At 35.3% G+C, this 19,956-nt stretch overlaps 1 protein-coding gene and 1 long non-coding RNA gene across 3 annotated transcripts; one reads left to right on the forward strand and one right to left on the reverse strand.

Annotated features, from left to right (window-relative positions):
- Positions 1-1,143: 1,143 nt before the first annotated feature.
- Positions 1,144-3,666, forward strand: LOC132064410 (S-adenosylmethionine synthase 1). 2 transcript variants are annotated; one of them, XM_059457381.1, is made up of 2 exons: positions 1,144-1,310; positions 2,288-3,666. In XM_059457381.1, exon 2 carries the CDS (start codon positions 2,289-2,291, stop codon positions 3,465-3,467), a length of 1,179 nt encoding a protein of 392 aa, XP_059313364.1. In that variant the 5' UTR covers positions 1,144-1,310; position 2,288; the 3' UTR covers positions 3,468-3,666. The 2 variants fall into 2 exon arrangements, with proteins under 2 accessions (XP_059313364.1, XP_059313365.1); XM_059457382.1 differs by having other exon boundaries at positions 1,196-1,220.
- Positions 3,667-5,289: 1,623 nt separating this feature from the next.
- Positions 5,290-6,667, reverse strand: LOC132062714 (uncharacterized). The gene is made up of 2 exons (XR_009416239.1): positions 6,428-6,667; positions 5,290-6,292 (listed from the first exon to the last, which is right to left on the reverse strand). It is a non-coding gene; the product is annotated as an uncharacterized LOC132062714 (long non-coding RNA).
- Between the last annotated feature and the right edge of the window lie 13,289 nt (positions 6,668-19,956).

Genomic DNA, 19,956 nt, shown 5'->3' on the forward strand with positions numbered 1-19,956 from the left:
TACTTTCTCTTTCTTTCAAAATCATCCCCCATCTCCCTCGAAAAAAAATAATCTATGAAAACGGCATGAGAGATAATGTAATTTTCCATATTCCATCTATCATTTTAAAAAGATTTTTTTTCTTTTGTTTCCTCCTCTTTATTCTTCTTTTTTTATTTTCACTTGATGATTGATGCAATTATTTTTTTGTGACTAAAAGAACTTATTTGAATATATTACTATTAATATTAAGAAAAATACACGAAAATATATGGTATATTGTATAACAAAAGTACATGAAAATATACCTAAAAAGTATATGGTATATTCAAATTGACAAATTTAACTGAAAATGTGATAACAAAATATTTGTGGATATAATAGTAGAAATTAGTATATCTAAGTATGTATATGATATACCTAATATATTACTCTACATGCCAACCACTTGTACTCTATAATAACATATATGGTAATAATATACGATATATAGATAGAATATATATAACAGATACTACAACAATATACTTGTTCATAAATTAGCTTTATTTTTTTTTTGTTAAAATTCTGAGATTGTAGTAGATTGAACTTTTTTAGGTAAGCATTTATTGTGTTTTTATATACATTTAATAATGTTAACTAATATAGGGAGTCTCCTTATTTTTAGATTTTTATTTATAGCAATAATCTCCTTATTTTTAGCTTTAAGTTGCACAATTTATAATATCTAAATTAGTTGTAGATTATATAATTAAATCTTATATATCTTGTATTGATGAAAGTTCTTCAAATAAAAACACATATCCAGGCCACTAAAAGCCCGAAACCAACAGCCCCAGCCCGGCCCATGGCCCGCATAAGGGGGGTTGGTAAACAAAAAGAGAGTAGTAGCGGTCCATATCTTCACCACTAATTAATTTTTTTCCCTCTAATAAAACTGGATAATAGTATTATGCGAATAATTATGTGGGTATGTTACCCTCGTCACCCACCCCCAACATTTCCTAACCGTTAGATCAAACACCCCACACACATCATCAACCGTTCAATCCATTACCAAACCGAAACCCAACCACCTTAATTAGTACTCAGTAGTCAAAAGCACACAAGAACGTCACGTGACGAAATGGATGTTAAGACCACGTCCATTGTTGGGTCTATAAATAAGGCTCCAAAGTGTAAGGTTAAAACTCGCAAGCAGTCAGCGAACTAAAAATACAAGGAGGTTTTTCTCTAAAGGGGTAATAAAAGTTTGCTCCTTTTGGATATTTGTGAACCTCTTTGTCTCTCAAGTTCGCTGTTTGGGTTACTAACTTCTCCTTTTTCTTGAGGTAATTTTCAATTATGCTAGTTGAATATTTGTCTTTCTGTTGTTTTCTTGATGGGATTTTATGATAGATCTGAGTGTTATTAATTTTGGGTTTTGGGCTTATAATATGGGAGTTAAATGATCATATGTGGTTTTGAAGTGATGAAAGTTTGTGTTTTTATCTGGTCTGTTTAGGCATGGTTATGTTTTAACTTGGGTGTTGGAAACAGGGAAGTGAAGGAAGGGTTTGTTAAATCTGGAAATGAACTAAATTTCCTGTTTGAATTTAGGTTGATTTTTTTTTTTTAAATGCTTTTCTTTAAAAAACTAAATCCTTTTTCTAAAGTTTTGATCGTCTGAACTATGAACTCATGTTTGGTATTGTAAATCTGTTTTCTCTGTTTTTACTATCTTCTTTTATCTACATAGTGTGATTCAATTGTCTTTTCTCTGTGGTTCTGAAAATTTATTAGAAATTAGAAGTAGCTGATTGATCTGGTAAGGCCTTGGCTGGCAAGAGTACAAGCTAGATCTGTGCTAATATGCTTCTGCCAACTTTGGAGGAAGATTCTAGCTCAACTCTAATGCCTTTTAAAAGTTGTAGATTCTTATCTTAATTGGTGGTCCAACTTGATACTTTATAGATAAAAGGAGATATTGTTGGGCTTTTGCTTTAATTTTGTCAGGTTAAGATAAATTACTTTAGGTGATATAATATATTACTTAGTTGAGAATATTTTGCGTAGAATCTCTTTTGGTGGTGCATTATCTGTTAGTGATTCTTGTTCTTAGGAATATAGACTTTTAGCTAGCTGGAGAATTTTGCAGTGATACTTTTTCCTTGTAGCATCCGTTTCTCAGCATTTCACTGTTTGTTAGGTGATGATGTTGCACTTATACTCAAAGTGTTCTTTTTAGCAATTGTAGCTTCTATTTTTCTCTTTATTGTGCCGTATTTTATATACTTGAACTTATGTAATTGATTTTATCTTGTTGCAGAATGGAAACTTTCCTATTCACCTCCGAGTCTGTGAACGAGGGTCACCCAGACAAGCTCTGTGATCAGATCTCTGATGCAATTCTCGATGCTTGCCTTGAGCAAGATCCCGAGAGCAAGGTTGCATGTGAAACTTGCACCAAGACTAACTTGGTCATGGTCTTTGGTGAGATCACAACCAAGGCTGTTGTAGACTATGAGAAGATTGTGCGTGACACATGCCGAAATATTGGATTCGTTTCTGATGATGTTGGTCTTGATGCCGACAACTGCAAGGTCCTTGTTTACATTGAGCAGCAAAGTCCTGATATTGCTCAAGGTGTCCATGGCCATCTAACTAAACGCCCGGAGGAGATTGGTGCTGGTGACCAGGGTCACATGTTTGGATATGCCACCGATGAGACCCCTGAATTGATGCCTCTTAGCCATGTGCTTGCGACTAAAATTGGTGCCCGCCTTACTGAAGTCCGCAAGAATGGTACCTGCCCCTGGTTGAGGCCCGATGGCAAGACTCAAGTTACTGTTGAGTACTACAATGACAATGGTGCCATGGTTCCAGTTAGGGTCCACACTGTTCTTATCTCCACTCAACATGATGAGACCGTTACAAATGACGAGATTGCCCGCGACCTTAAGGAGCATGTCATCAAGCCAGTCATCCCAGAGAAGTACCTTGACGAGAAGACAATCTTCCACCTTAACCCGTCAGGCCGGTTTGTTATTGGTGGACCTCATGGTGATGCTGGTCTCACTGGTCGTAAAATCATCATTGACACCTATGGAGGTTGGGGTGCCCATGGTGGTGGTGCTTTCTCAGGAAAAGACCCAACCAAGGTAGACAGAAGTGGGGCCTACATCGTAAGGCAGGCTGCCAAGAGTATTGTAGCTAGTGGACTCGCTCGCAGATGCATCGTGCAGGTCTCTTATGCCATCGGTGTGCCTGAGCCATTGTCCGTATTTGTTGACACCTATGGCACGGGAAAGATCCCCGACAGGGAAATACTGAAGATAGTTAAGGAGAACTTCGATTTCAGACCTGGAATGATGTCTATTAACTTGGATTTAAAGAGGGGTGGCAATAGATTCTTGAAAACTGCTGCCTATGGTCACTTCGGACGTGATGACGCTGATTTCACATGGGAAGTTGTCAAGCCCCTCAAGTGGGAGAAGCCCCAAGACTAAGTGTGTCTGAAAGTGCTTGCCTATGTTTTTGTTCTTTGGTGTTTGCTTATGCTCTAGAATCCCCCGTGTTTGCTTGTCTTTGTACTTCTTTTTTAACCCTTTTTTTGGTTGTCCTGTTTCTATCGTGTTGGATATCTTGGGCCTTGGAAGATTATAAAAGAACTATTAGACTACATAAAAATTAGTGCGTTTATGGAAATCTCTGGTGTTCTTCAGAAAATATATTGAAAAAAGAGGCCAAATGATGAGTGGCCATAACAGTAGTTGTGCACCGGGGAAGCCAGCTGTGATAATGTTTACTTTATGGTCATTCGTTTGTTGACAATGAAACTGCTGTTAGAGTTCCCTTAACCGTGTTGACCATGTGTTTAAGGTGTAGATTTTTTTAAACTTCAATTATGAATGAAAATAACTTTAAAAAGTTGACGTTTGAAGACTTTTTTTAGTTAAATAGTTCTTGAAGAAGGTTGGATTAGTACTTCTGTTGGTTGATGTAAACGTAAAATGTGGTCCTTTTTCAGGATGAATAAAAGCTACTGTTGTATCCATCTGTTTCCCTTGCATATTATTTTAGGATCATTAATCAAAATATTTCAGCTTTCTGTGTATATAGGTACTTTACTATCGGTAGGTAAAGTCGACTGTTATCGACCAACAAAATCTTCTCAAATATGAACACCTTTTGTAATTCAAAGAGAGAAGCATATGACTAATGTTCTTAGGGATTTTGCGTATGTTCGTTGTATTTCAAACCAATCGCTTTCGCAAAATTGGGCTTTGACAAAAACCAATTCGCTGCAACTACATTTCGAGAGACTTTTGGTCAGAAAGATTAGATGAGGCTCAGCCAATTAAACATTTTCCAAGATTTTAAATTAGAATTTGCTACTACCTCACTATATTTGGTCCAAGTTGAATGTGTAATTCCAGAGCAACAAGCAAAGGTATAACCTTTTTTTTTTTTTTTTTTTTGGCTTTTGTTTCTTTTGAACGTTATTTAATCACAACATTGACTTCGATAATCAGGTCATTCATGACGTTAGTACTAGTTTTCAAACTTCATCTCCACTTGAAAAGTGCATACTGAAATACAACCGAAAAGCAAAATAAAAAGAGAAAGAAAGAAAATGTAGAAACTAAAGCTAAACGAAATTGTATGTGACCATCAAGGTTGTAAACTTATACTTTTATGTTAAAGGACCTTCCATCCTTAATTATAGATTTTAGGATTGAGCCGGACAAATGAAGTTCTAAAAGTCCCCGTAGTAGGTTTTCTATTGTGCGAATTAGTCAGAGCGGTGAAATTCGAACACCCATTGGTTAAAGAAAAGACTATGGAAGAATTTTTCTTATGGAAGAATGCTTGTGGCAAAGTGATAGGATTAAAAAAGAGGACGTTAGGATTGAACATTGGACCCTTGACTATTGAAACTAGTACGTAATACTACTTGAGATGGAATTGGAGTTGCTGCGGCATTGATAATATTAAAACCGGAAAGTTTTAGTAAAAGCAAATTGCATCCTAGTCAATTCAACGTAAAATTCACCATGACCTGAACAGACTCACACCAACAAGTCTTTTGGAAGCAGTAAACAGCAGTGTCAGATAATAGTGGGGAGCGGGGCTTATGATTTTTTATGTTTCCTTGAAATGATACAATACACTATCTTTTTTTCTTTTTACCAATATATCTTTCTTTACTTTTCCTTTTAATTCTTGAAGCAAAAGGATTTTGCATCTCTCGTTTAACTTAAACAACAAATAGATTCAAACACACGCCTTCTGTGGGAGAAGAACAGAAAAAGAAGAAAAGAATGACACTGTTCGAACTACTATAAGTTTCATAATCAAAATAGGCAATTGAAAGGAAGCTCCCAAAATTAACTTGGCCAGTTCCTAGCAAACATTTGCAAATTAAACGCTACAAATCGAGAAAGTTCAAAGTTGGCATATACCAGAACACCAAAACATAGTTTTGTATTCGACTATTAATTTTCATGTAGCCTTATATGGCATGCTAAGCTTGTCAGGTGATGAAGAATCATGTCCTTGATTCAGCTCTGTAAATGAAAAACCAAAAGATGGTTAGTCTTGTTAATGAATTGCACTTTTGTATAAAAAGGGCTACATTTCACGATATCACTCTTTAGCATGCTCGAAAATAGACTTCAAATTCATTTACATAGAAAAGGAGAATACTCACCATATATATATATATATATATATATATATATATATATATAAGTATGTATGGACCAGCATAGCAGGAAGATAGCAACACTTCCGACCACACAAGACAGATTGATCTTCTTATGATAAACTTTCTCAAAATCAGAAAATTCGGGAGCATCATTTATGGCCTTAGTTCTGATGATAAAAAAATCCATGCTTATGACTGGACCGTCACTGTTATTCAGAACATTTGCTGCTAGCCTTCTTTTCCTGTTATTTTCCGATTCCATCAGAATTCTTGCTTCTACTGTTACTCTTATATGCCTTGCGGTCAAAGCCTGATCGAACTGTTTGTGATTGTAATCCTCATCTTTAAAGAGACCATGAAAATGAACATTCCAGACCAAAACATACACGCGGACAGAATAGATACTATGGCAAAGTCAGGACAAGATGGTACTTTGGTTGATATTAATTCCTACTGAGAATACCAAAAGAGTGAAGATGCCCTTGTACAGATCAATATGATCGCGTTAGCTTGTCTTTCTAACTCAATTTTATCCGAGTGTAATTTTCTCCGAGTGTATTTCATTGTTCCTCTCTTCGACCTCCAACAGCTTCACAGCAGTTGCGCGCAATGCGCCCAGAGGAACTATTAAGTAAAAAGAGAAGGAAAAAAACAATAAAATAAACAAAAGAAGCAAGCAATTTGCAAAAAAGTAAATTTGGCATATGAAACCAGGACTGCAATATTTATTATCTGCCCTTATCTAAAGCCAATACCTACCTTCAGTATCATCATGACTAGTTATATATGCTATTCCAGTCTTAAGGAAACCAATACACTTGAAGACTTCCAATATCGTCAATTTCTGTATCTCCTATTCCAGCAATGAAAATCTGCAATTTGATCAACCTACATACTGAAACACTGGAATCAACATCCCAAGCCCAACCAGCAACCCACAAACAATGACAAGGCCAACAACAACAACAACAAGGTAACTAATGTAATCCCAAAAGTGGGTCCTGGGAAGGAGCAAGAGAGTTACGCACCTTACCTCTACCCTTGGCAGTGTAGAGGAGCTTGTTTCCGATAGACCTCGGCAGTAAGGAAACAATGACAAGAAGACCAGATAGAAAATATTTATAAGACTAGGTAGAGATTTGGGTTAATTAAGTAGATTAGTACATCCTACAGCAATGGTTTGACTCGACCAGCCTTGTGTAGCTCTCTGCTCACAAGGAATAAATAACAGGTACATGTTTTTTAAGCAAGTGATCCAACTTTATATACCAGCTCTTACTCGATGAAAGCTTTACAATTTATAATAGTGAAAATAGAAGTAAATAAAAGTTAGTGTTGGATAATGGTAAATAACATTCTTGTCTTGGTGTATTCTGATTATTGCTTTACAATCCATCTCTTTCCCCAACCTTTTTTTTCGGTTTAGCTTCTGCTTTTTCCCCCTAAGCTACTAGAAAGATGTTACAAGAGAGAGATCCCCATTGTCTGTCTTCCAATTCTAAAATAGAAAGTTTCATTACAAAGAAATCCTTCCTGATCAATTTTCTTAATTAATCAGTAGTTTTCTCTAACACAAATAGTCAGAGACTGGTAAAATAGAATATTACTAACAACTTAAATGTGTTTCACAGTTCAAAAATATCTCGACACAGAGGAAAAAATTCCAACAGGGGATTTAACTTATAATAGTCGGGCTCTTCAGCTATATGATTTAAGATTTCTTTTGCTCGTTGATGCTTCAAATGCGTGCCATGATTGTTTTTCTTATCTTCTGTTACATGTAGATATGCATTCAACAAAAACATATACTTATATGCTTACTTTAGTGGCAAAAATGCTTCGCATGCAATTTTAAGCAAACACTGAAGAGACCAATGAACTCCAAAGAGGAACTGCTAGCTAGAATCAAGAAATAGCATTTATATTAACCCTTCATCATATTGAACCTAAGCACAACTGGAGCAAGCAAATATTTTCTCTGCATACATGGCAAAATCCAAAACTAAAGGAAGTGTAGCAGTTGCAAGCCCCAAATTTATACAAAAAAAAAAAAAAAAACAAACCCCAAATGTAGGAGGAAAGAGTGCACTTACTTGAAGAACGAACGACAATAAAAGCTTACAGTGTGATACGTATTAAAATGGTGTAATGAGTTTACCTAAAGTTAAGAGGAATCCCAGGGTAATTTATTAGCTTTATGGAGAGAGTACTCTTTTTATTTCTGTCATCAGCCAGTGTTTAGCATTTCCCATTTTAGCATCTTATATGTATGATACATAATGTATCATGTAGTAATAGGGTTGTTTCCTTTATTATGAACGAAAACTTAGTCTGCCTCCTATCTTCTCCCTCTTTTCTTCTCTGCTTTACGCTGCTTCCTTTTCAGTATTTCCATTCATGTGTAATGTAACATTTCAGTGCAACGTCCTACAGTGTAACGTACGCTCCGAGCAGTAATTTAAATGGGTATTTGAACATAAGAAATGTAAAATTTGAAAAAAAGTAATGTATTATTTGTTTTCAAGTTGAAGATGGTCTTTTCCGAAAATCCAATTTACGTCTTATTTTCGCTTAAACTTTGAAGTTAAATTGAATTAGATTAACTTAACATTTTAACATTAAAATTTATATATTTGAAAATTACATAAGAAGAACTATAAGTTGCAAATTTTCTCATTTCAATTTGGTGGAAAAATATATCTTAAAATGTTGATTTATGTTCAATCGTGGGACAAGTGCCACATAAATTAGGACCGAGGGAGTATTTGAAAATTGGAGTTGTGTTTGGAGCATAAAATACAATTGGGGTTATTTTTTAATTTGTAGGAGTGATTTGAAGTCAAAATTGTGAAAACAATGAATTCCGAAAAGTTTTTGGAAAAAGTTGAATTCCGAAAAATTGTACAATGTCCAAACAGTTTTTGAAATAATGTTCCGGCAAAAAGTGAAAACTCCCGATTTCTTAGTTTTTAAATTTTGTGCATTGAAAATGCAAAAAAAATTATTTAAGCAATGTGGTCATGACATTTAGCTATATATATATATATATATATATATATATATTTCTTTTTTTTTTTTCACAAAAAAGGTTTTGAACAAAAATCTCTCAACTAAATCACTGAATGCTCTAGGAACAATTATTGAAGTTAAAAAATTTAGCAATTCAAACTCCATATATTATTCGTGAAGTTCAAAATTTCCCGTAAGGTGAAAACTTCAGCATTGTATATTGAAGTTCGAAACTTCTAAGATTAAACTCCAGCATATGGTGCAAAGTATTTTGTTTACATAGTTTTCAATCCACTTTGACATTTGCACACCCTTTAAGAAAATACTAACTTCTAGAAAAAAAAATAAGTAATTTGACTAAACTGTCCCTAATTAAATAGATATTGAGATTTGATCATAACACTTAATAGGGGCAAATCTGAAAAAATAAGGTTAATTCTTTTTTAATTTAATAAATAAACACTTTGTTGACTTAAGAAAAAGGCTATCAAATAAATTTTTTAAACAAAGAGTAATTACTAAGGTATTTGGTTTGATATTGAAGCATATGCATGGCCGTAAATGTATGAAAGTTTGTTTCCAATGATACCTAAGCATCTTCAAAACAATTTTTATCGTATGTGAGGTAAAAATAATTACTACTCCTTTTATATTGAAGGAAACAAAAAAATACTCAAAGGAATAATATATGACGGAAGGCTCACAACAAATTACGTATATAAAAGAATTTATCAAACTAGAGAGAATGTGGAGACTTTACTTAATAACTCAAAACTCTCTTAATCTCACTACAATTAAAATATGTGACATAGATCCCTATTTATAATACTAAACCAAAATAGACTAGGACAAGAAAAACTTTTTCCAATATGGATTTGATAAATAAATCACAACTAGACATGGATTAAATAAAAACTAAATCCTAAACAACTTAGGTTTCCACTCTTGGTTTATTTCCTACATAGCCTCCTTAAACCAAGATCTTCAAACTTGACCATGCCTAGCATCATCTTCAACTTTATGAACAACTCCAATTTTAGTGGCTTTGTGAAAACATCAGCAACTTGTTCTTCAGCCTTGCAATAATCAACAACTATCTCCTAATCTTGAATCAAATCACGAATGAAGTGATATTTAATGTCAATGTGTTTGCTGCGGCCATGAAAAACTGGATTCTTTGTTAACTCGATGTGACTTGCTATCACAAAATATTTTTGTAGGACTATCTTGCTTGTGTTTAAGAAATCCAAGCATCCTTCTCAACCATAATGCTTGTGTAGCACTACTTGTCGCAGCCCATGTACTCTGCTTCAAGTTGACAAAGCAACAACTTGTTGCTTTTTTGAAGACCAAGAAAATACACCGGACCCAAATAAAATGCATATCCGGAAGTACTTTTTCTTTGCATCATATCACCCGGCCCAATCAATGCTCAAATTCAACGAGACCTACTATCATTTGTCTTTGAATAAAATATGCCATCGATTGCGTACCTTGAATATATCTCAAAATTCTCTTAGTCTGCTTGCAAGTGTGATTGACGAGCGACTCCATAAATCGCTAATTAATCCAACTCCATAAGTAATGTCGGGTCTTGTAGAAGTCAAGTACCTTAGACTCCCAACCAATTTTCTAAAATATAGCATCAACAAAATCACAGTTCCATTTTTAGTCAACTTCAATTTTTCTTCAACGTGGCCGTAATTGGCTTGGCTTTGTCCATATTATATCTTTTTCAAAATATCACCGCATTTTTTTTTCGAGAGATAAAAATTCCACCTTCCAATTGAGAAACTTCAATGCAAGGAAATAAGACATTAGTCCCAAATCGCTCATCTCAAAGCTGTCTAATCATGGCCTCCCTAAATTCGGTAAATTAGTTTGGAATTATTGCCGGTGAATATTAAGTCATCCACGTATAAACACACGATGAGAATGTCTCCACTTTAATTGAATTTGATGTATAGTGTATGTTCATGTGGACATCTATAAAAACCATGTCTAATAAAATAAGAATCAATACGGGTATACCAAGCTCTAGGAGCTTGTTTCAACCTATATAACGCTCTTCAACTTGTAAACTTTATTTTCTTGACCCTTTTTGACATACCCCGTAGGCTGCTGAACATACACTTCTTCCTCGAGAACACCATTCAAGAAGGCATATTTCACATCCATTTGATAAATTTTCCAACAATTATTGGCAGCAAGAGAAATAATCATACGAATTGTATCAAGTCTTGCAATAGGTGCAAATACCTCAAAATAATCAATACACCTTTCTTGTATCCTTTAACAACTAATCTTGCCTTAAAGCGATCAACTTCTCGATTGATTTGTATTTGGTCTTGTATACCCACTTGACTCAATTGGCCTTTTCGAAGGTGGTAAAGTAGTCAATTCCCATGTGTTATTTTTCTCAATAGCATGAATTTCTTCATTCATTGCATGTATCCAACAATCATCTTTCACGTTGTTAGAACCCGTATTTTTGTACATTGGAATAATCCGGATTAATTATGGTAAATTAAGGACAAAACTATTTCGGGATACAAAGTCGGGATTTTTTGACCTTTGATTTTATTTTGAGATATAAGTTGTGCATGAATTTATTGGTATGGAACAATTAGGAAAATTTGGGACCAAAAGTGATAAAAATTGGAAGATGAAAATCATCCACAATTTCATATGGGCCGTGCATAGTGGGATGTGGTGCCCACGTGGAAGGTTTAGGTGTCAACATTTAAGTGGAACAACACGTTAATGTCATCCGAGGGCAATTGTATTCTTCACTTAAGTGGAAAAGATGACATTAGTCATCTTACTCATTCCCACCAACATTAAAAAAAAAAAAAGAGAGAGAGACCAAGGTGAAGAGCTAGAAATTTCAAGAAAGGCCAAAAATCATCCCCCTCTTTTAGCTCTTCCAAAATTATTTCGTTGATGTAGACCCACTATATTGAGGTCCCTAAGTAGCGTGGAAGTATCGTTGGAGCGATCAACCCACTAATTTTCATATTTGGAAACCCTAAGCTATTGTGAAGTTGAAGAAGAAAAGGTAAGATTTGATCTTGCTTTTGTTTTATGAAGGTTATATTCATGTTGTAGTATGTTAATATGGTTGAATATCATGAAAAATGTTATGTTGGAAAATGAGTTGTGTGTAGGGGGTGCCATCGTGTGAGTATATGTGTGTTGTGTGTGAGGGTTATGTTGAAACTATAAATTAGTTTAGTTATATTGTGTGTGATCATTGTAAGGTGAAGAACAATTGGGAATCATCCATATATGTGTATGTGTAGTGTTGATTGAAATGGGTCACATTATATGACAATGAACGAATGAATGTCGCTTAATGCCTTTCATCGTAGTCACTATGAATTCTAAGGTTGGAAATGAATGGTTATTGACTCAAAATGATGTTGTTAATGTTGCGGACTGTTTTTGGAGGTTATTTTATATTTAATGTAATTGGTATATTGATGAGATAGCATTGTTAGAATGTAAATTGTGGATACAAACCATGATTTGGAAATGAAGAAAAAATTGTGATTTGTCTCGGTGTGTGTGTGTTATGTTCGGCCAGCTTGGAGAAAAAAATTGGATTATTGGAAATGTTGTATGAATTGCTTAGAATGTCCTTAAATATTGTTGGTAGGGGTTTGGGTTAGTATGTGAATGTATAAGCGTCGATTGTGGCTTGAAAGGTAAGTCGTCGAATTGAATTTATGTAAGTTGTTGAATAATGGAAAAGAAAGCTATTGTTGTTGTATTGCTTTCGGATTGATTGTTGATGTTGCTAGGTTGGTTATTGTTGCTGTTGTTGATTGTTTTGGCCGAGTTGAATTCTCGGGGTGGCCTATTTACGGGGGAAATCGCCCAAATTTACGCAACTAGAATTAAGTGCGAATTTGGAAATTGAGGCCTAAAAGTCATTAGCTAATGTTTGGCATTTTATGGCTTATTTTTTAGATCGTGGGCAGCCCGAATCATAGTTTGGATTAGTTTGAGTTTGGATCATTTTGGAGAGCGTTTGAGGTATGTAAAGTAATCTTTCTTTTGGTATGCCTTAGTTAAAGTAGGCTATGATACGAGCCTACAGGAAACTCTATTCTCGCAAACATGAGCTTGTCTATGATTAGCATTTGTTTCTTTGGTATTCTTGTGCTAATATGCCATAACATTGATCCTTATATCCTTGAAATTCACAAGTTGCAAAGGTTATGTAAAAAGGCTTGATTTTTTTTTTGAAAGAAATTATTCTTTAACGATTCTAAAACTACAAACGCCCATAACTTTCTCAGGAAAGCTCGGATTGCTTTGAAATTTTCGTAGGAGCTTGTATGATATAGAATGAGTATGTTTTTCATAGGCGGGCGGTTCGGGTCTATACTCGTCATAAGTGATGTTATGCGACGCCCTTTTTATGTGAATTCGATAACCTTTGAAACAAAAGGGATAATTATTATTCCGATTTCGAATATGACTATTTTACTTATCTTTTGGATTTATGATATGATTTTATGCATATGATTACTCCTTTTAACTAAACCGTGCACACTATGATATCGTTCGCCGGTTCCGTGGGATTTACAATTGTCGTGCGCATTATGATATACAAAAACCGGTGTTATCTTGTGTTTATGGTTCACCCGAGTTCCTCGCTCGGGCGGGTTCTACTCATATTTGGTGTGATGCTGTGATATGAGCGATAGTCTATGTGTGTGATATGTGACGGAGATTCGGAGATTTGAAACGTTTACGGTGTTATCTTGTGTTATGGCGCCGTCTAAGCGGGCGACCATATTTTATGATTCTATGCATGACTTATATTTTGAAGTAACATTTTGATATTTTGGGAATGCATTTTACTTTAGTTCTATTTCGATTTGATCTCGGATTCGTATATTACATTTTAAAATCGGAGGTTGCATACTCGGTACATATTTCGTACCGACCCACCGTTATTCTTCTTCGGCCGTTTCATGCCACGCAGTACGGACGCACGGTTGGTGATATGTTATATATATATATGCTATATTGGAGTGCTCCCCTCATTCGGAGCTTATACTTTTGGTATATATATTCGTCTGTTGCATTTGTATATACTTGTTCATGGGTACGGCGGGGCCTGTCCCGTCGTGTGATTTATGTTTCTGTTTAGAGGTCGGTGGACATGTTTTGTGGTTGTGCCTACTTTCGTACGGTTGTGTTTGTATATGTTGTGTTTGGGCGATGACTTAGCGCGCATCTGCATGTATATATGTTGTGTTGTTGGCTTTGTGTGGCCTTTTTGTTGGTATTTTGCGCGTCGGGGTTATTTTGGATAGTCGGTAAAACAAAGGAAACTGCTTAAATTTTTACGGAAAGGCATATATTTGGAATGTAGCCTTGTCGAAACTACATCATTATTCTTGGGTGTGTTTGATATAATTTGTGATAGCATTTGATAGGTATGTTTGGGTGCCGGATCGGGCACTAGTCACGGCTTTCGGGGTTGGGTCGTGACGGTTTCGCTCAAAAAGTATTGGCGGATCGGTACGCAAATGAGCAAAATTCACAATATCTTCGCTAGGATAAATCATTATCATTACCCATAACATAGTCTTCCAAACGCTATGTAAATGTTGATGTCTTTGCGGGCGATTGGATGTCTGTTTTTGAGCGGGTTCTTATGGGTTGTTCCTCTTGATGTATGCCTAGAACTTCTTCGCCAATGTTGGAATTATTGGTTGAGACGTGGAAGATTTAGGATCTTCTTTGACCAATCCCGTGCACTCGCTCATCAAAGGTAACATCTCTTTAATAATTATTTTTCTATGTATCGGATTAAATAATTTGTAACCCTTGTCTCATGTATCGTAGCCAATAAAAATACACTTTTCTCACTTATCATCCAATTTCTTTCTCAAAACATCGGGAACATGAGCATAAGCAAGACAACCAAATACTTTTAGATGAGAAATACTTGGTTTCTTACACGTCCAAACTTGTGGAGTTTTTCCAAAGTTAGATCGAGCAGGACACCTATTTAGAACATAAATACACAGGAAACAGCTTCTGCCCAAAAATCTTTAGGAATATTTTTGGAATGCATCATAGATTTCACCATATCCATCATTGTTCTATTTTTCCTTTCGGCCATATACCATTTTGTTGAGGAGTATATCTACCGTCACTTAATGCTTAATACCATACTTCTTCAAATAATTATCACACCGAGAAACTCGGTCCCCTATCACTTCTCAATGTCTTAATAAAATATCCACTTTGCTACTCTACATAAGCCTTGAGCTCTTAAAACTTCACGTAAATCGATTTATTTTTAGAAAATATACCCAATCTTTGGTGAAATCATCGATGAAAGTAATAAAATACTTACTACCTCCATTAGAAGGAACTTCAACTGAGCACAAGTCCGAGTGGATTAACTCAATTTGCTTTGCCTCCAAGCTTTGCCTTTTTGAAAAGGTTCTGTTTCTTCCCGAAATACGGGACTCACACCTTCGTTAGGAAAATCAATAGAAGGCAAACCATCAACCAAATTCTTTCTTGCAAGAAAATTCAAACTCCCAAAATTCGGATGCCCAAGCGTAGATGCCACGACCAAGTATCATCACAATTCTACGAACTAAAGCAAGGTAAATCACCACGATTGAGATAAAGAGGCCATAAACGACTATTATTCATCTTTATTCTTGCAATTAGTCCTATTTTATCATCAACGATAGTTCCATTCCGTACTTAAAACGCAAATCATAACCTTTTTTTCGTTAGTTGCCCCAAACTCAATAAATTGTGATGAAGACTCGAAACATAATATACCTCGGGTATAAAATGAGAAGATCCATTTTTGAAGTAATTGGAATTTTCCCCTTCCAACAATGTGCACCTTTGCATTATTGCCATGTCTTCTTGTAGCTTTAAATGATTCATCGAGATCAACAAATAATTTCTTATTTCCGGACATATGATTGCTCTGACTTAATCACTAAACCATTCATTCCCTTTATTTTCTTGATCGCGGAGCTAGAAAATAATAATGTCTCTTTTTTATCTCCATAATTTTCAGCCATCTTTGCATGTTCTTTATTTTCGAGATTCATTGTACCAACAATCACGTTGATAATGTCCATATTTTCCACAATTATAACCGAACATTTGATTTATCACATCTTTGAAAATTTTGATTACTCTGTTGTTCCCTCCAAATTATTATCATTTCTTTGTTGATAGGAAAAATTACCTACCACGGCCTCGATAATCACCTCTACCACCTCGTCTTCTACCTCGAAATTGTGACCTCGTTGATTTGTTCGGCCCATTTGATGTTTCTTTTTTTTCTTTAGGTTGATTCACCTTTGCACAGCTAATGCCATCAATCAAGCTGTTTTGTTGTTTGTTGATTCAAGGACATCTCATATGTCACGGTTCACCTTCTAAATCATCAAGTGTCAAAGTGCTAAGATCTTTGGTTGCCTCAAGAACCGTCTTCTTAGTGTAAAATTTTGTACTCAAGGACCGCAATATTTTTTCAGCAACTTTAACTTGGTCTAATGCTTCATCATTAGTCATCGTATCGTTGACAATATTAATAACTACGTAAAGAATTCTTTGACGGACTGAGGTTTCATTTGGGCCAACTCGCATCGTCTTCTAAGCTCTTGCAATTTGACTTTTCTTACGTCTGCGGAACCTCGATGTGAATTCACCAAAAATTTTCAAGCCTCCTTTGCATGTAAAAATTTATTGTACACATACAATTCGACCTTGCTGTCGAGGTAGAAACGTGTCTTATAATCCAATTATCTATTTTTCGCCAAATCTTTAGCTGCTTTACCGGTCAATGTTGTGCCTTCTGGGGTTTCCACGAACCCTATATCAATAATGGACCATAGTCCAACAATATTAAAAAAATTCTTCATCGGTTGATACCAACTCTCAAAATTATTTTTGCTATCAAACACAAAAATAGGACAATTTGGTAAATAGGGAATATCCATATTCTTTTATGTGTGTCGGATCTCACACGAGGCTTTGGTCGGATCTCACACAGGCTTTGTTACCAATTTGAAGGAAATAAAAAAATACTCAAAGGAATAATATAAGCACAAGCGGAAGACTCAGCAATGACTATATAAAATAATTTATCAAACTAGAGAGAGAAGTTAGGAGACTTTACTTAATAACTCAAAACTCTTGAATCTCATTACTGATTAAAATATGTGACATAAGATCCCTATTTATAATATTAGAAATCGAAAATAGTAGATTTAGAAAAACTTATTCCAATATAAATTTGATAAATAAATTCTAACTAGACATGAATTAAATAAACTAAATCCTAAATAACTTAGGTTTCACTCTTGATTTATTTCCTACATATATTATACCAAAATGAGCAAGGAAATCAGAATGAGAAATTGCAGACCCGGTGTTGATAACATTAAAACCTATCTGCATTTTGGTTGAAGAAAGTAGAATAGTACTGCTATTTTTCTGGTCTCTGCTTCGCTGCCATTGCCAGCCTCTGCAGCCGTCCAGCTACCTCCGCGTGTCCTTTTTCTCACAAATCCCATTTTGTCTTCACACGCCAAAATCAACCTCTGCTCCCCTCTTGTCTTCCCTCTATAATATCCTAGCCCAAAAAAAAAAAAAAAAAAAAAAAAACAGAGCTTTGACTCCATAAGAAAAGCAAGAAAGCAAGAGTGAAGTGATAGGTGTTCTTGTTTACACTTTCTATTACTAGAAAAAAAAAGAGCCGGGGGTTTTGACATGTCTGTTAAACTAAAATTCTAGTTATTCACCATCTCTTTCTCTGGCGATGATAATCTTTCTGCAGCACTGAACATCATTTTGTAAGTTTCCTTTCTTTTTCTAAAACCCCTAATATGTGTGTAGTATGATTCTTAATTCTAGAATAGGAATCCATGCATATAGAAATCCATTCTTAATTGCATTCATGATGATTTTAACTACGTACTAGTATTTCTTTACATTCTTGAAACCCATGTTTTCTCGATTTCATATTCCCATGTTATGCCTTCCTTTGGCCCATGGCTCCAAAATGAAGGTAAAATAAAGTGACTAATTGAGAAACAGCCTCAACAGAAGAGTAGAAAAAATCTAAAAGAAGGACAGTGAGTGATGACAATAAAGAGGCTCACCTCAAGTTTTGTTGATTGACTATATTATATTGGTTATTTAAGGGCAAAACGATTGAAGTAACTTCTAAGAAGCGAACAAGTAATTTGTACGTTGCTAAAGTTTAAAATAGTCGACGGAAAGGATAAAAGTGAATGTCAAACTATAACTTTTCTCTCTTGACTACTCATGTCTAGCACCTACTTCAGTGAAAGCTACTTCGCCAAAAAGATTTGCCTATGTCGATGCTGTGTGTATACTTAATATCTATGTCGTTTTAAACTTGTCTATGAGTTCAATCTTGTGTGTGTTATGAGTTCATATTTACTATTTATTGCAGTTTTAATAATTTTTTACACATAAATTTATGCTCCGCGTTGAAAGTTGGGGGTTCAATGGAACCCCCACCAAGCATGCTAGATCTGCCACTAAATATAGCTTTATTATTAATGGAAAAATAGATGTATATATTATATAAGGTGTTCCTATGTGTATAGATGATCGGGTATCTTTTGTAGAGAACCATATTTTAATGTCGTTTCTCTCCTTTTTGGTATATTTCTTGTATACGGGGTTTCCTTCCCATCATTAATAAAATCGCTTACCTTATGAAAAATAGTTTTGTAAGGTGAACCTGCTTAAATAAGGAAGAACTCTGACTCATGCCTGAGCTTGCATTTTCGTGTCCCGTCAAACTAGTTTTTGCACTTTGTGTGTTGCCCCCGCCTTTCTGTACTCCCTGAGATCTTTACCATCAGTCAAAATCTTCACCTGCCAATCCGTCCTCCTTGTATTCCTCAATTTCTCCCTGACTTTATCTGCATAGAATTACAAGCTCATTTAGAACATGTCTTCTGATTTATTTTATTGATTTGAGTACTGGATTTCATTCCCATATCCTTCTTTGACACTGAATTTATTGATGCAAATGCTAGATGTTTTGTGTAATTCGTTCATGGCATATCTGGTTAATCGGAAATGGTTGGAGCGACTCAAACTTCCAACTTTATGGTTGGCGGTGGAGTCCACTAGACCAATCCTCTGTTTTCATTTTTGTTAGTCTATAAAAATTTCATAACTCAACTATCTAATCATTGTCTACTTTGTAGGTCATGATGCGTCAACGCTTTGCAAGGATTCCACGTGTCTTGAGTTCTCTAGTTGGTTCAACCATTTCCACAAGCACTAAAGATCTAAGTACTCGGACTCGGGTGCGGGTGTCCGATACGGGTGCGGATCTAGAGGTCGGATCCTTCATGATCTAAATTCTAAGATTCGGGGATATGGATACAGGTATGGATACGGGTGCGGGGATCCGGCTAAAAATAATTGAAATATCTAAAAATAGAACTATGGAACCTAAATTATGAGATATTATGTGAAAAACATGAGGAGAAAATATTGATCAAGAGGAGAATCCCGGAAGGAGATAAAAGGAAAAGGAGTGACATAGAAATTTCAGTATACATGGTATTCCATTTTCTTTAAGTCCATCTTAGCTTTTGTTTTGATTATAAAAAATATTGGATCTGTCCGGAATTTTTCTGTTGATTTTGGTCAAAGTACCCAAAAGCGGTTGACCAGATTGGGTACGGATCCCACACCCACACCCAGACCCATGTCCTGTCGACACGGGTGCAGCACCGAAAGTGAAGAGTCCGAGTAACTTAGCAAGTAAAGATCATTTGACTAGTAAGAACTATGGAGCTTTTGAATGTTTGCCTGATTGTATCATTATCACTATCGATCATTTGACTAGTAAGAACTTTGGAGCTTTTGAATGTTTGCCTGATTGTATCATCATCAATATCCTAAGTCGACTTCCCATAGATTGCATTCTGAAATGTCAAAGGGTCTGTCGGCTGTAGAAGGCTTTGATCTCTTCACGTTATTTTGCCAACCTTACTTCATGATAAAGAGAGGTTTTTCATACAGTATGACGAACTTGACTTTTTCGTGCTAGAGGAAAATGATAGTAAAGAGAAAGTGTTCAAGAAAGTAAGCCTCAAACTGGAGCTTAAAATGAAGAAGTACCATCCGTGTCTTTTACATTCTTATCAAGGACTACTTCTTTTCGGCGACCATGTTTTCCCTTATACATTTTTTGTTTTTAATCCCATAACACAAGAGGAAAT

This window comes from Lycium ferocissimum, chromosome 7 (genome assembly GCF_029784015.1).
Source record: "Lycium ferocissimum isolate CSIRO_LF1 chromosome 7, AGI_CSIRO_Lferr_CH_V1, whole genome shotgun sequence".
NCBI lineage: Eukaryota > Viridiplantae > Streptophyta > Magnoliopsida > Solanales > Solanaceae > Lycium > Lycium ferocissimum.